The following is a 12,500-nucleotide window of genomic DNA, read 5'->3' on the forward strand; positions in this document are numbered from 1 at the left end:
TTAATGTGTAGGTTGTGATTTCAGTGTAGAGATACTATAACATCACATAATATCCGACACTCACTCCCGGAATCGAACCGAGGTACTGCGCACTGCCAAACCAACATTTTACCGAATGCGCCCATCTTGATTTGCCAATCCCTCGGTTCCATTGCGTGGGAGACTGTCCAAGATTATGGGATTGATTTCGTTGTTACTAGCGATTCACTTCGGGTTCTATAACATGTTCATCGTAATATATTCGTGCATTGCCTCTGTTTCGTTTGTGTGTTACACACTAGACACTTTCAACTTGTTATCGTCTTTTCATTAAGTATATGGAATGTTCTCAGTAGATAACATACATTGTTTTCGTCATCTTTGACATCACTATCATAATTACCATTGGCATCATTGGCATTGCTAACATCGTCTCTCTTATCATCTTCTCTATTATCATATTGTCATCATTATCACCATCATATTTCTCCTCCTCCTCCTCCTCATCACCATCATCATCATCAATCATCATCAATCATTATCAATCACCATCAATCATCATCAATCATCAATCATCATCATCAATCATCATCAATCATCATCATCAATCATCATCATCATCAATCATCATCACTGTCACCATCTTCATTGTAACCAATATTGTCACTATCATCGTAGTCTTCATTGATATCGACGCTGTCGTTACTGTAGTTGTTTGTATTTTGGTCGTTATCATTTAGTATATTATCATTATCATCATTTATCCATCCAGTCATATCATACATTACCATCTTTATTCTGTGCATTACTTTCTTGTATGTACACACAGGCATACGTGTCATCTTTGTACAGAGTATTCAATAGCATTCATATTTGAATTATTTTTGTATTACACATTAAATATTCATATCAAATATATAAAAGCCATTCCTATGTAAACTGAATGCATTTACATTCTGACATTAAAGTCATTCATATATATATTATTGTTGTAGAGCGTATGAATCATTCATTCAAACATTGTTCTATTCCATTTGCATACAATTATGTGATTCATCCACCTACACAGCACTGTTGCATTTACATACAGGTATAGTATCATACAATTAAAGCATTCAATCGTTCTCACAAAATATACATGGCATTTTCGTTCACACCAAAACTCGTTACTTAGTGTCGTCACAAATTATACCTATTCTGGCTTCTGTCTGTCGATTTTATTCAGGTGAAAAAGACCCCACCACTACGTAGTCCATTTGTGAGAGGTTCCAACTTGTCTATATAAGGCGCTGGGATTCGAACCCCCGCCCGAGCGGAATGCTTCATATAAAGCGAGGACTGTACCGCCTGTACTACACTGACGCTTCAAAACAGAACGAATTAGTTTTGAAGGGTCAGTGTAGTACAGGCGGTACAGTCCTCGCTTTATATGAAGCATTCCGCTCTGGCGGGGGTTCGAATCCCAGCAGATGAGTTTATTTCCAATTGTCAAAATGACACAAACATTATGTATATAAACTCTAATTGCCGTCATACGATTTTACTCAACTATGGAAAGCCTTTCTTAGCGCCCAAAAAGTCTCATCTGGTCCGTTTTAGGTCCTGTTCACCCTAGCTTTTTGAACCGCGCGGAAACCGCGGCGGTACCACATAATCAAGGAAAAAGTGCGAGGTTTTGTGTGTGAACGACCCCATTGACTTGTATTGTAATTAAACCGCCGTAGTTCAAACCGCGGCGGTTGAAACCGCAAGTGTGAACAGGGCTTTTATAGGGGAAGGGGTCGTTTCGTATGCTCCTACTGGCTCTTAACAGGTGATTTTATTCGGCAGAGGGAACCACTCTACCCCCAATCTGTCTCACCACCCAAAGGGCTAACGGTATTCTTGGAAAAAAAAAAATCCCTATATAAATCTTATATAAATCCTTGGAAGGGAAAGATTTATATAAGGAAATAATTTTTTAAGAATACCACCGTAAGAATCTTACCTTCCAAGGATTTGTATAAGATTATATAAGGAAAGATTTTTTTTTAAGAATACCATCGTAAGTTCTCTTTTACCTGAAATGCTGAGGTAATACATTTAGAAGCATTTCAATTGAGAAAGAAGTTCATACTTTACTTCAGTTAAGCAACAGGAAGACCTTTGCTCTGAGCTGCGTCACCTGCGTCAACTGCGTCGCCTGCGTCGATTGTGTCTCAGTCTGCGCTTAGGCTAACTATAACGCGCTTCAATTTTGTTTTGTTTACTTTGTGTGAATTATCTATACTCCGTTTCCTCCGTTCGCTTCATTCAGCAACTTTTTTTTTTTTTTTGTTCTTCAATGCTAATAATTGTTCTTTGTCTTTTTGCAGAACAGCGGCATCAACGCCATCTACCACGAGCGCGTGACGCAATACGGAGACGCGGCAACCGGTTTCGCGCCTCTTAATGGTAAGTATTCGCGATCTATTGTGTATTCGGGTAAACAGCGGCCCATACACTCGGAGGCCGCCTGTCCGGCCGCCGGACAAGAGCAGGACTCTGCAGACCAAATTGAGTGTGTATAACCCCACCTCTCCCCCATACACAGTCAGTTTGGCCTGCACAGTCCTGATTTTGTCTTAGAGGTCCTCGAAGTAACTGATAGGTCAACTGTCGTTGTGACATCATTTGTTATTGTCCGTGTTCTTTGCCTTTTTCAGAGACGAGCGCGTTACCGATGGGCAGGTACTGGGTTACTGCCAGAAAGGTAGTGCGTTGCCGAAAAATTTATATGTATACATATAAGCATTGTGTATACATACATACACACACACACACACACACACACACACACACACACACACACACACACACACACACACACACATATATATATATATATATATATATATATATATATATATATATATATATATATATATATGTCTATAATACACATTGACGGAAATGGATCCCAGATTTTTCGATAACGCCCTACCTGTCCAGCGGTAACGCACCCAGCTCTGGTCTTTTTGTTTTACTCCATTTCTACAAATATATACAACCAAAGATGCAGAAACAAAATAAATACTTGACTGAGAGATTAAAAATAAAGACGAAAAATCGCAGAATAATTTACTCCTTCAAGTAATAGAAGGAATAACAGTGAAATTATTTGACATTTATAAAACTTAAAAAAATCATAACTCCTGTTTGACTCCTACTGTATAGAAGTAAAATATTTTATCCTTGACGATTAAATGAACGAAAATCATGGGAGATTAAGACATGACTGGATGTATAGTCAAAGACAAAGCCATCCCCCTAGGTTTGTCCGAAGACAGAACATAGTGAAACATTATGAAAATCGAAGATGAGAATCTAGGCTATTCTCATAATGTTTAATCGAACTTCGGACAAACCTGGGAAAATAGGTTTGTCCTTCATTGTACACGGCAAGATGTAATGCCTCGTACTGTGTGTGTGTGTGTGTGTGTGTGTGTGTGTGTGTGTGTGTGTGTGTGTGTGTGTGTGTGTGTGTGTGTGTGTGTGTGTGTGTGTGTGTGTGTGTGTGTGTGTGTGTGTGTGTGTGCGTGTGTGTGTGTGCATGTACATACATTTATATACGTACCCAACTGCAGGTCCTGTTTAATTTTTTTTAAATTATAATATGAGTCCTTGCCTAGCTTGGTGTCTTATTCTAAGAGGACGTAAGGCTTATTTTGGGTTACCATCCTTTCAGTTCTCGAGATCCTCTTCAGTAGATCCCCATATCATCGTCCTTTTTCATAAACACTGTTCGACTGCTCTAGTTCCTCTACGTTTCTCTTTAGGGATATATTTACATACTCCTCGCTCGAGGGTTACATGATGAAGTCGTGTATGCCAGGTCTTCACTGCCACTTCTGTCCTACGCTGTGGTCACGGTGGCTTGCAAACGCGCTGTGTATATTACCACGCGTACCAGCGAAATATAGCTTCCATATGGTCGCCTCTGTGTATAGTATGTGTGTATGCATGGGTTGCATATGCATATTGTGTGTGTGTGTGTGTGTGTGTGTGTGTGTGTGTGTGTGTGTGTGTGTGTGTGTGTGTGTGTGTGTGTGTGTGTGTGTGTGTGTGTGTGTGTGATTCGCCATTGTCTTGGATCACGTGTTGGACACGTGATCGACAGCTATTTCCCTCCCGGACGAGAGCTCAGAGCTCATATATGGCCGATCTATGGGTAATGCTGCGACCTCACATGCACACACACACACACACCCAGCTCCCCGCCCACGAGAGTTGGTGTAACGACTCGCAGCGTAGCGATACTGAGATAATTTCAGCCCTGGGCGGAATTCGAACCCGGACCACCGTAGTGGCAGCCGGGAACTCTACCACTGCGCCACGAGTTGTGTGTGTGTGTGTTTATATGTATTCCTGTATATTTTCAAATGTGTACATGTACAAGTATAGGAGTGTGTGCTCGTGCTATGTATGTGTATATGTGTGCGCATTTACATAGTGAACATTACTTTTATTTTTCTGATCAGTGCATGGTCACAGACAGATAATGATACTATCAAATTATACTTATACTGTTTGAAAGAGTCTCCTTTGTATAACATAAAAAAGGAAAAGGTAAGACACCAAAGGTCGCTTAGGGCCCTGTCATACCAAGCTCACGACCTGTTTCCGACCACCGGCGACCAGGCTGATTTGTGCTGTTCCTCTGTTTATAAAAAAAGGATTCAAGACAATGCTGCAATTGGAATGAATCTCCTCCCCGTCATGAAGATAAATATGAAATGGACACCTGACGCTAACCATGAGTGAGAGAAACAAAAGTGCCACCGTCGAAGGAGGTGGTCGGAAACAGGTCATAAGCTTAGAGTGACTGGGGGTCTATGTGCAGCCTACTCGTAGTTGCAGCTGTAGTTTTAGGAATCATTCTCAGAACCTCATTATCACAATCTAAAAAAATAAACGTATACACCAATTACTACGTTAGCACAATACATTTATATTTTATTTTCATAGTCATAGCCCTAAGAGCTCTGAAATTGCCTCTAAGAAGAACAGAATAGTTTGACATTGTCCGAAACAGAATCTAGAAAAGCACAATACGTTGGACTGATGAAGCACAGACTAACACTTTCAATGGTATTAACATCTTGTACCGTCATTTCCACTGCATCCAGGTGATTTATTTCGGCTAAGGGAAACTTCTTTCGATGTAAGAAACTTCAATACTATTCTGACTCATGGGAAAGGGTTCTCTAACTTCCTCAGTGACTTTTTCTTCAGCTTTATAAAAAGAATCTAATTTGCGAGCTGCGTATTCCTCCTCTCCGTCTTCTACTTTTCTTCCTCGCCTGTCGTCTTTCCTCCTCTTCCTTCTACTTACTCGGTTTCTACGCCTTTTTTTCCCCTCTTTCTTCTCTTCCTCCTCTCTAGTTTCTTCATCATCCTCTTCATGTGTTTCCCACCTCTTCCTCCGTTTCCTACTCCTATGTCCTCTCTATCTCTTCTCTCTTCTTCTCCTGCTCTTCCTCATTCGTCTCCATTTCCTTCTCTTCCTTCGTTTTTTTTTTCTCTTCGTCTTCTCCTCTGTCTCATATTCTTCCTTTTTCTGTTCCTTTTCCTTCTCCTCCCCTTCCTCCTCCTACTCCTCCTCCTCCTCCTCCTCCTCCTCCTCCTCTTTCTTCTATTTTTTTCTTCTCCTCTTTCCCCTCCTCTTTCTCTTCATGCTACTTCTCCTCTAACTTCTCCTTCTCATCTCCCTTGGTCTTCTCAATCTCCTTCACCGTTTCATCTTTATTCTCTCCCTCCTCCTCCTCCTCCTCCTCCTCCTCCACCTTCTCCTCCTTCTCCTCCTCCTCTTCCTCCTCCACCTTCTCCTCCTTCTCTTCCTCCTTCTCCTCCTCCTTCTCCTACTCCTCTTTGATTTTTTCTTTTTCTTCTTCCACTTGTCCTTTTTATTCTCCTCCTCCTGTCATTTCTCCCCTTCTCCTTCTTCGTCTCTTTCCACCTCTCTCATTATATTTTTGTCTGCCTCCTCTTCATGCTTACTCACACTTCTCTTTCCCCTCCTCCTCTTCCTCCTCCTCCTCCTCCTCCTCCGTCGCTTTCTTCCCCTTCACCACGAATATCAGACAGGTGCCACCTCACTCTTCCTTTCAACTTAGTTTGCCCCTTTGTCTTCGCCCCCCCCCCAAAAAAAACGACCCCATGTTTCGAAAACTCGTGATATCACAGTGGGTACATTTCCAGTAGCTATTATGGATTCTTTTAAAGAAAATAGTTTTTAGTGTCCTATTTTTCGAATGCCATAGAACGTTTCTGTTATGTAATAAAGTGTGAAATGACGAACTATACCAGAGATACTCTGGTGTAACCAAATTCTGTTATAAATAAAATCTCTCCATTTCCCAAGCGAAAGAGTCCGCAATAGCTGCAGAATAAAACAAAAAATATATATACATAAAACGTCCATTTTGACACAAGTCGTGCCGTGACGCGTGCACGCCCACGAAAAGTGTCGTTATGCTCACGATAAAGTGACATTATGCTCACGATAAAGTTACATTATGCTCATAACATTGTCATCATCCTGACCTCTTTTTGCACCGATGACGCAATATGCTAATTCTGTTCTGCCCACTTGCCCCAGTGGCGTAATGGGAAGCGTGCTGGTCTCGCATTCCCTTAGTTGTGGGTTCGAATCCCGCATTCCTCTTCGATGTCCCGGCAGTCACTGTAACCTGCCCCAACAGTCTAAGAGCATAGGGTAAAGGTGACGGCTTCGGCCGCAGTTACGCAGTTTTTCCTTGTCTGTGTGAAGCCGCCGCGGTTTCCACGCGGTTTCCGCGCGGTTCAAACCGCTAGAATAACCAGGGCTTTAGTATCGTACAGCGTGCACGGTGCACTCTTCCTAACGCCACCTCACTTGTCGTGTGATTTCGTTCACCTAAGGCAGTGGTTCTTAACCTTTTTTCAGTGCCCTTAGTACCCCTTGATTATCTCAGAAAAAATTCTCATACCTCCATCCAATACAAATACAATGCAAACACATGAAAAGGATTAGTGATACAAACCTTGCTTTGCTTCCTCATGATAAATAATATACGGAGCTGCCTAGTGTAGGCCTTTACGGAACTGCCTAGTGTAGGCCTTATGGTCTCTTGCAGTCTCCTTCATTCTTATGTTCTTATACATTACCCTTGCACTGGCTATCATGTCTCGTACCCCCACCCCCCTCAGGGTTCAAGGTTTCATAACCCTTGGGGGTACAGGTACCCTAGATTAAGAACCACTGACCTAAGGGAATAGAAGCCCCTGAAATGAGAGAGAACAGAGATCTGTTGCATGTTATGGAGGTGTTCTTTAACCCCAGAGCAAAGCAATTTCATTCACTTCGCGGAAAGCCGTCCGTATGAACGAGATCACGCCCTTGACCCGCTAATTAACTGCTTAGATTTTGTTCTGAGCTAGAATAGAGGCATACACAAGGGAGCTACGTGTCCAATACCACCTATCTTCCCTGTCCATAAAGTTATCTAGCCTTCTCTTAATGCAACCAATAGTTTCAGCGCTCAGTACATGGTTTCTAAGGCAGACTACACACGGAGCGTCTTTGTGACGCGCGTCATTTATGACGACCGTCGAAAAAGACGCTAGTATTTAGATAACTATACTCGCAAACGTTGTCCTACACACGTGTGTGGTGTGTGAGTGGTCTCAGACCTACCCAGAGATCGGCTAATAAGGAGCTCTGAGCTCACTGCCGTAGGGTGGTGTCTGGTTGTCTCGACAGAGACTGCAGCAGATCCGAGATCCGAGGTGAATACACGCAACGTTAAAATGACGGTCGTCATTAAGGCGCCTGAGCGTTGCGCGTCATTCTGCTAATTTGACGCGCAACGCTCAGGCGCCATAATGACGTGTGTAGGACAACGTTTGCGAGTATAGTTATCTAAAAACGAGCGTCTTTTTCGACGGTCGTCTTAAATGACCCACGTCACAAAGTCGCTCCGTGTGTAGTCTGCCTTAGTCTATTCCATTCGTTGACTGCTCTACTGGTAAACCTGTTCTTGCCCATTTCCTCTTAAATTTAAATTTGTTCAATTTAACTCCTTTACTGCAAGTCCTGCGACACGCGTAATGGTTTTTATTCCATCTGATATAAGAATTTCATTCATTTAAGGATCTTGAGAATCAAGGTCCGGCCTTTGTCTGAATAAAAAGATTTGGTGTCACGTGTGACGACAATTCATTTGGGGAACGAAGACAATCACTAGGAAGTATTTGGGGGGACGGGGAATGTAATTAATCGGTGTGTCAATTTCTTGCCGAAATTGTGAATCGGACGGAAGGGATTAAATCCGTTAAGCTTCGTTTTCTCTTCACGAAGCCGAGGAAGCTTTCGACCCTTTCACTCCGTTAGTTGTCAGCCAAACTGAATAAGATTACTCGACGGTAAACAAAATAAACACTCAAATCAAATTAGTCAAAGGGATAAGATTTCTTTGTGTGTGGGCTCGCGTGTCCTGCGCGTTACCTCAATCCACGTGATCTGTTGGGGGAACGGGGGCGGCGTATCACGGGAGACACGCAACGTGTTAATTGGAAAGAGGCAGCCTGGGCCGCAAAAACAGATGGAGGTCCTCTCACGCCAGCTGGGGAAAGGGACACCCGCTTTCGAGGCTATGCATGCGCTGGTGCTTGGCGAGGTTTGACAGCGATGGAGTAGGGGAGAGGAGGAGGAGGAGGAGGAGGAGGAGGAGGAGGAGGAAGTAGAGGAAGAGCAGAAGGAGAAGGAGGAGGAGGAGTGGAAGGAGTAGGAGAAGGAGGAGGAGGAAGGAGGAAGAGCGGAAGGAGAAGGAGGAGGAGGAGGAGGAGGAGGAGGAAGAGGCATAAGAGGAGGCTGTGAAGGAGAAGGCTATGGAGGTGGAGGCTGGAGAAGAGGAGGAAACTATGGAGGGACGGTAAGGACAGGAGACGAAGGGGATGTATAAAAGGAAGATAAAGATAAGGCAAGAGGATGGAGGGGAAGGAAAAGAAAGAAGAGGAAGATGGGGACGAGAAAGAAGAGGAGGAGGAGGAGGAGGAAGAGTAGAAAGAGAAAGGAAATGGAAAAGAAGGGAGATGGGGAAGAAGGAAGATAGGGGAAGAAAAGGAGGAGGAAAGGTAGGAAGAGGAGGAGAAGAAGATGGAAGAGTAGAAAGAGTGGAAAAAAGAGAAGGAAGATTAGGAGAAGAAATAAGAGAATAAAGAGAAGAAAAGAAAAAGAGAAAAAGAAGGAAAAGGTGAAGAGGGAGGAAAAGGAAAAGGAGGAGGAAGAGGAGGAATAGGAGGAGAAGGAGAAGGAGGAGAAGGAGAAGAAGGAAGAAAAGGAGGGGAGGAGGAGGAAGGAGAGGAGTTGGAGAAGGGGGAGGAGGAGGAGGAGAAAAAGGGAGAGTGGGAGTAGTAGGAGGAGGAGAAGGAGACAGAGGAAGAAGAGGAGTAGGAGGAGGAGAAGGAGATAGAGGAAGAAGAGGAGTAGTAGGAGGAGAGGGAGGAGGAGGAGGAGGAGGAGGAGGAGGAGGAGGAGGAGGAGGAGGAGGAGGAGGAGGAGGAGGAGGAGGAGGAGGAAGATGAGGAGATAACGTTTACAAAGAGTAGAAGTACTAAATCCCTAAGCGTAGGATTTTTCCTCAACTCAGCTGAACCTCTTGTCGCTCTCGAGGTTGAGTACTACTTCCATTAAACGTCAGCGTAACATTAGAATACAAATCTCTCACTTAAGAAACATGAGATCGTCTTATCATTTATTCTTCTTTTTCTTTATCAAATGAAATATATCTTTCCCAAGGGAGCAAATCAACATCTTTAGTTTATTCCGTATAGTATCTATGTTACCCAATTGCGCTTTAAAGATCGATTAAGCTTCGCGAGGACCAATAATCAGGATTGATTCCTAATGGTTACCGGTGATTGCCACTTGTACTGGCTGTCTAAGTCTATGAGACAGAGGGAGCAGCTTTGGCCAAATCTAAGACTCACGAGATGTCATGTCCTAAGATATCTATACTAGAACGATATTAATATTGTCTAGGATGGGTTCGGTCATTGTAGTTCTATTATGGTTCTCTCCCTGTAAGAATGTTTCTAGTACAATGGAAAGAGAAAGTAATAGAACTGGGCGCGTTCCTCGGTGCGTTCATAGATGCGTTCCTAGGTGCGTTCCTCTGTGTGTTCCGTTTTAGTTTGGCCGCGGTTAGCGCTCCCAAAATATTAAAGCAATATAGGTGCTGGTATAGTATGTGGCCTACCTTTGGAAAACCGCGGCAAAACTAAACCGAAACGCACCGAGGAACGCATCTAGGAACGCGCCCAGCTCTGGAAAGTAACCATTAAGTAAACAAACCGTATCACTCCGGTGAAGTTTCCCCAAATTAAAAGAAAGAATTTGTCGTAGAAAGAAAGAAAAAAAAAATAGAGAAAGCTTACATAGCAAACGGGTTATTCGAGAACGATTTTCTTATTCTTTTTTTGTGATGGCTTCTCCACTCCCCTCTATCCGACTTGGGTAGAACCGTCTGGGGACCTCTTGTGTATTATTAATGTCATCCCCGAAATGCACAATGCAACATGGTCTCCGTCCCCTCGGGAATGTGAAAAAGGTCAGGTTAGGATGCTGTGCCCCTCCCAGGGGCGTGGTACTCCCCCCATACACACACGCACACGCACACACACACACACACACACACACACACACACACACACACACACACACACACACACACACACACACACACACACACACGCACGCACGCACGCATACACATGCGCGCACACAGACCTGCACGCACATTCACTCATGTACACACATAAAAACACTCTCGCACACACATTTGCACACACACGCACACTCACACACAATAATCACCTACTCACATTCTCACACATACACACACACACACACACACACACACACACACACACACACACACACACACACACACACACACACACACACACACACACACACACACATTCACACAAACACAAACACAAACAAACACACAAGCACAAACACAAGAATAAAGACAAACGCCTCTTGGGTCCTGGCACTAGTTACCTCTTCTTCTGCCCGCAGATGGATGCAGCTTCCCTCCCCCCTCCACCCCCCTCTCCCCCTCCTCTCTCCCCCCTCCCCTCCCCCTCCCCCTCTTCGCCTACGCGGGACATTTTCAAGACAAATCAAGAAATCATATTTCCCGTCAGACAAAACGGCAAAGGTGTGACTTACCTGTAGCTGAGGCGTGACACCTACCGTCTCCCCCCCCCCTCTCCCCTGACACCTGGCACTGACGTTCGGCTCTCGTGACACCTGGGCCCGACACCTGGGCCCGACACCTGGCTGGCTCCGACTCCTCGGGAGTTGGCTGGTCCGCGCTGCCCTGCCAGCTCGGGCGGGCTCAGATCGAGTCTTGCGTGGGTTTCAAGGCGAGAGTGGTTGCAGCTGATCTGCATTGGTGTTATAGAAAATGGAATATGTACATATACGTACGTGGATATATGTATGCGCACACACATACATACACACACACACACACACACACACACACACACACACACACACACACACACACACACACACACACACACACACACACACACACATATATATATATATATATATATATATATACATATATACTGCATATATACATAAGTGTGTGCGTGTACATGTATACATATATACATCATATTCTCGTATGTATACATGTATATGTATTTGTATATATGCGTATATGTATGTGCATGTATATGTATGTATTAATGTATATAAACAATGAAAAATGAAGGGAGACGGGAATGTAGATATTTAATGAAAATTCGTTGGGTAGAAGTGAGGGGGAGAAGATGAGGAAGAGATGAGGGGAAAAAAGAGGAAGAAGAAAGTGAGGAGAAATGAAAGAGAGAAGACGCAAAGGGAGGAGGGAAGAAGGGAGGAGGAAAATAAAAACGGACAGGAGAAAGTGGAAAGAGGAATGGAAAGAGAGAGAGAGAGAGAGAGGTTGGGGAACTGGAGAAGGAGAAGGATGGGGAAGAGAAAATGAGATGACAAAAGGCGATTGGTGATGCGGCAAGGAAAGGCAACGGGGATCTGGTGGATAAGGCGGAAGGGGATGAAAAGGAGGAGGTAAAGGAGGAAAGGAAGGAGGATGGAAGTCGGATATGTAAGAGGAAACACGAAGGAAGGTATTGGGAAAAGAGGATAAAGAGCGGAGAGTAGGGGAAGGAAGAGGAGAAGGAATTACAGAAAAGGGTGAAGGTAGTGTTGAAAGGAAGCGTGAGTCTACACCAGGAGACGCTGAGTAGCTGCAGCCGAAGCCAGTATCTTTGCCCCATGTGCTTGGGTTGTTGGGGGAGGTAATAGTCACTGCTGGGAATTGGAATGAAGTGCAGGGCTCGAACCCGGAACTAGGCAATTGCGAGATCAGCACGCTTCAGATTACGCCACTAGGGGATACAGAAAAGGAGAGGAACGGGGGAAGTAGAGGAAAAGAAGAGGAACGAAAAGAGAA

General features: G+C 44.0%; 1 protein-coding gene across 1 annotated transcript in view; it reads left to right on the forward strand.

Moving 5' to 3' along the window:
• nau (myogenic-determination protein nautilus) overlaps positions 1 to 12,500 on the forward strand; it is a 216,412-nt gene that overhangs the window by 57,284 nt on the left and 146,628 nt on the right. The window contains exon 3 of the mRNA XM_076173403.1: positions 2,334 to 2,412. Within this exon, the coding sequence (XP_076029518.1) occupies positions 2,334 to 2,412 (79 nt within the window). The remainder of the gene's footprint in view (positions 1 to 2,333; positions 2,413 to 12,500) is intronic.

This window comes from Oratosquilla oratoria, chromosome 34 (genome assembly GCF_046742065.1).
Source record: "Oratosquilla oratoria isolate Oo_2021 chromosome 34, ASM4674206v1, whole genome shotgun sequence".
Classification (NCBI taxonomy): Eukaryota; Metazoa; Arthropoda; class Malacostraca; order Stomatopoda; family Squillidae; genus Oratosquilla; species Oratosquilla oratoria.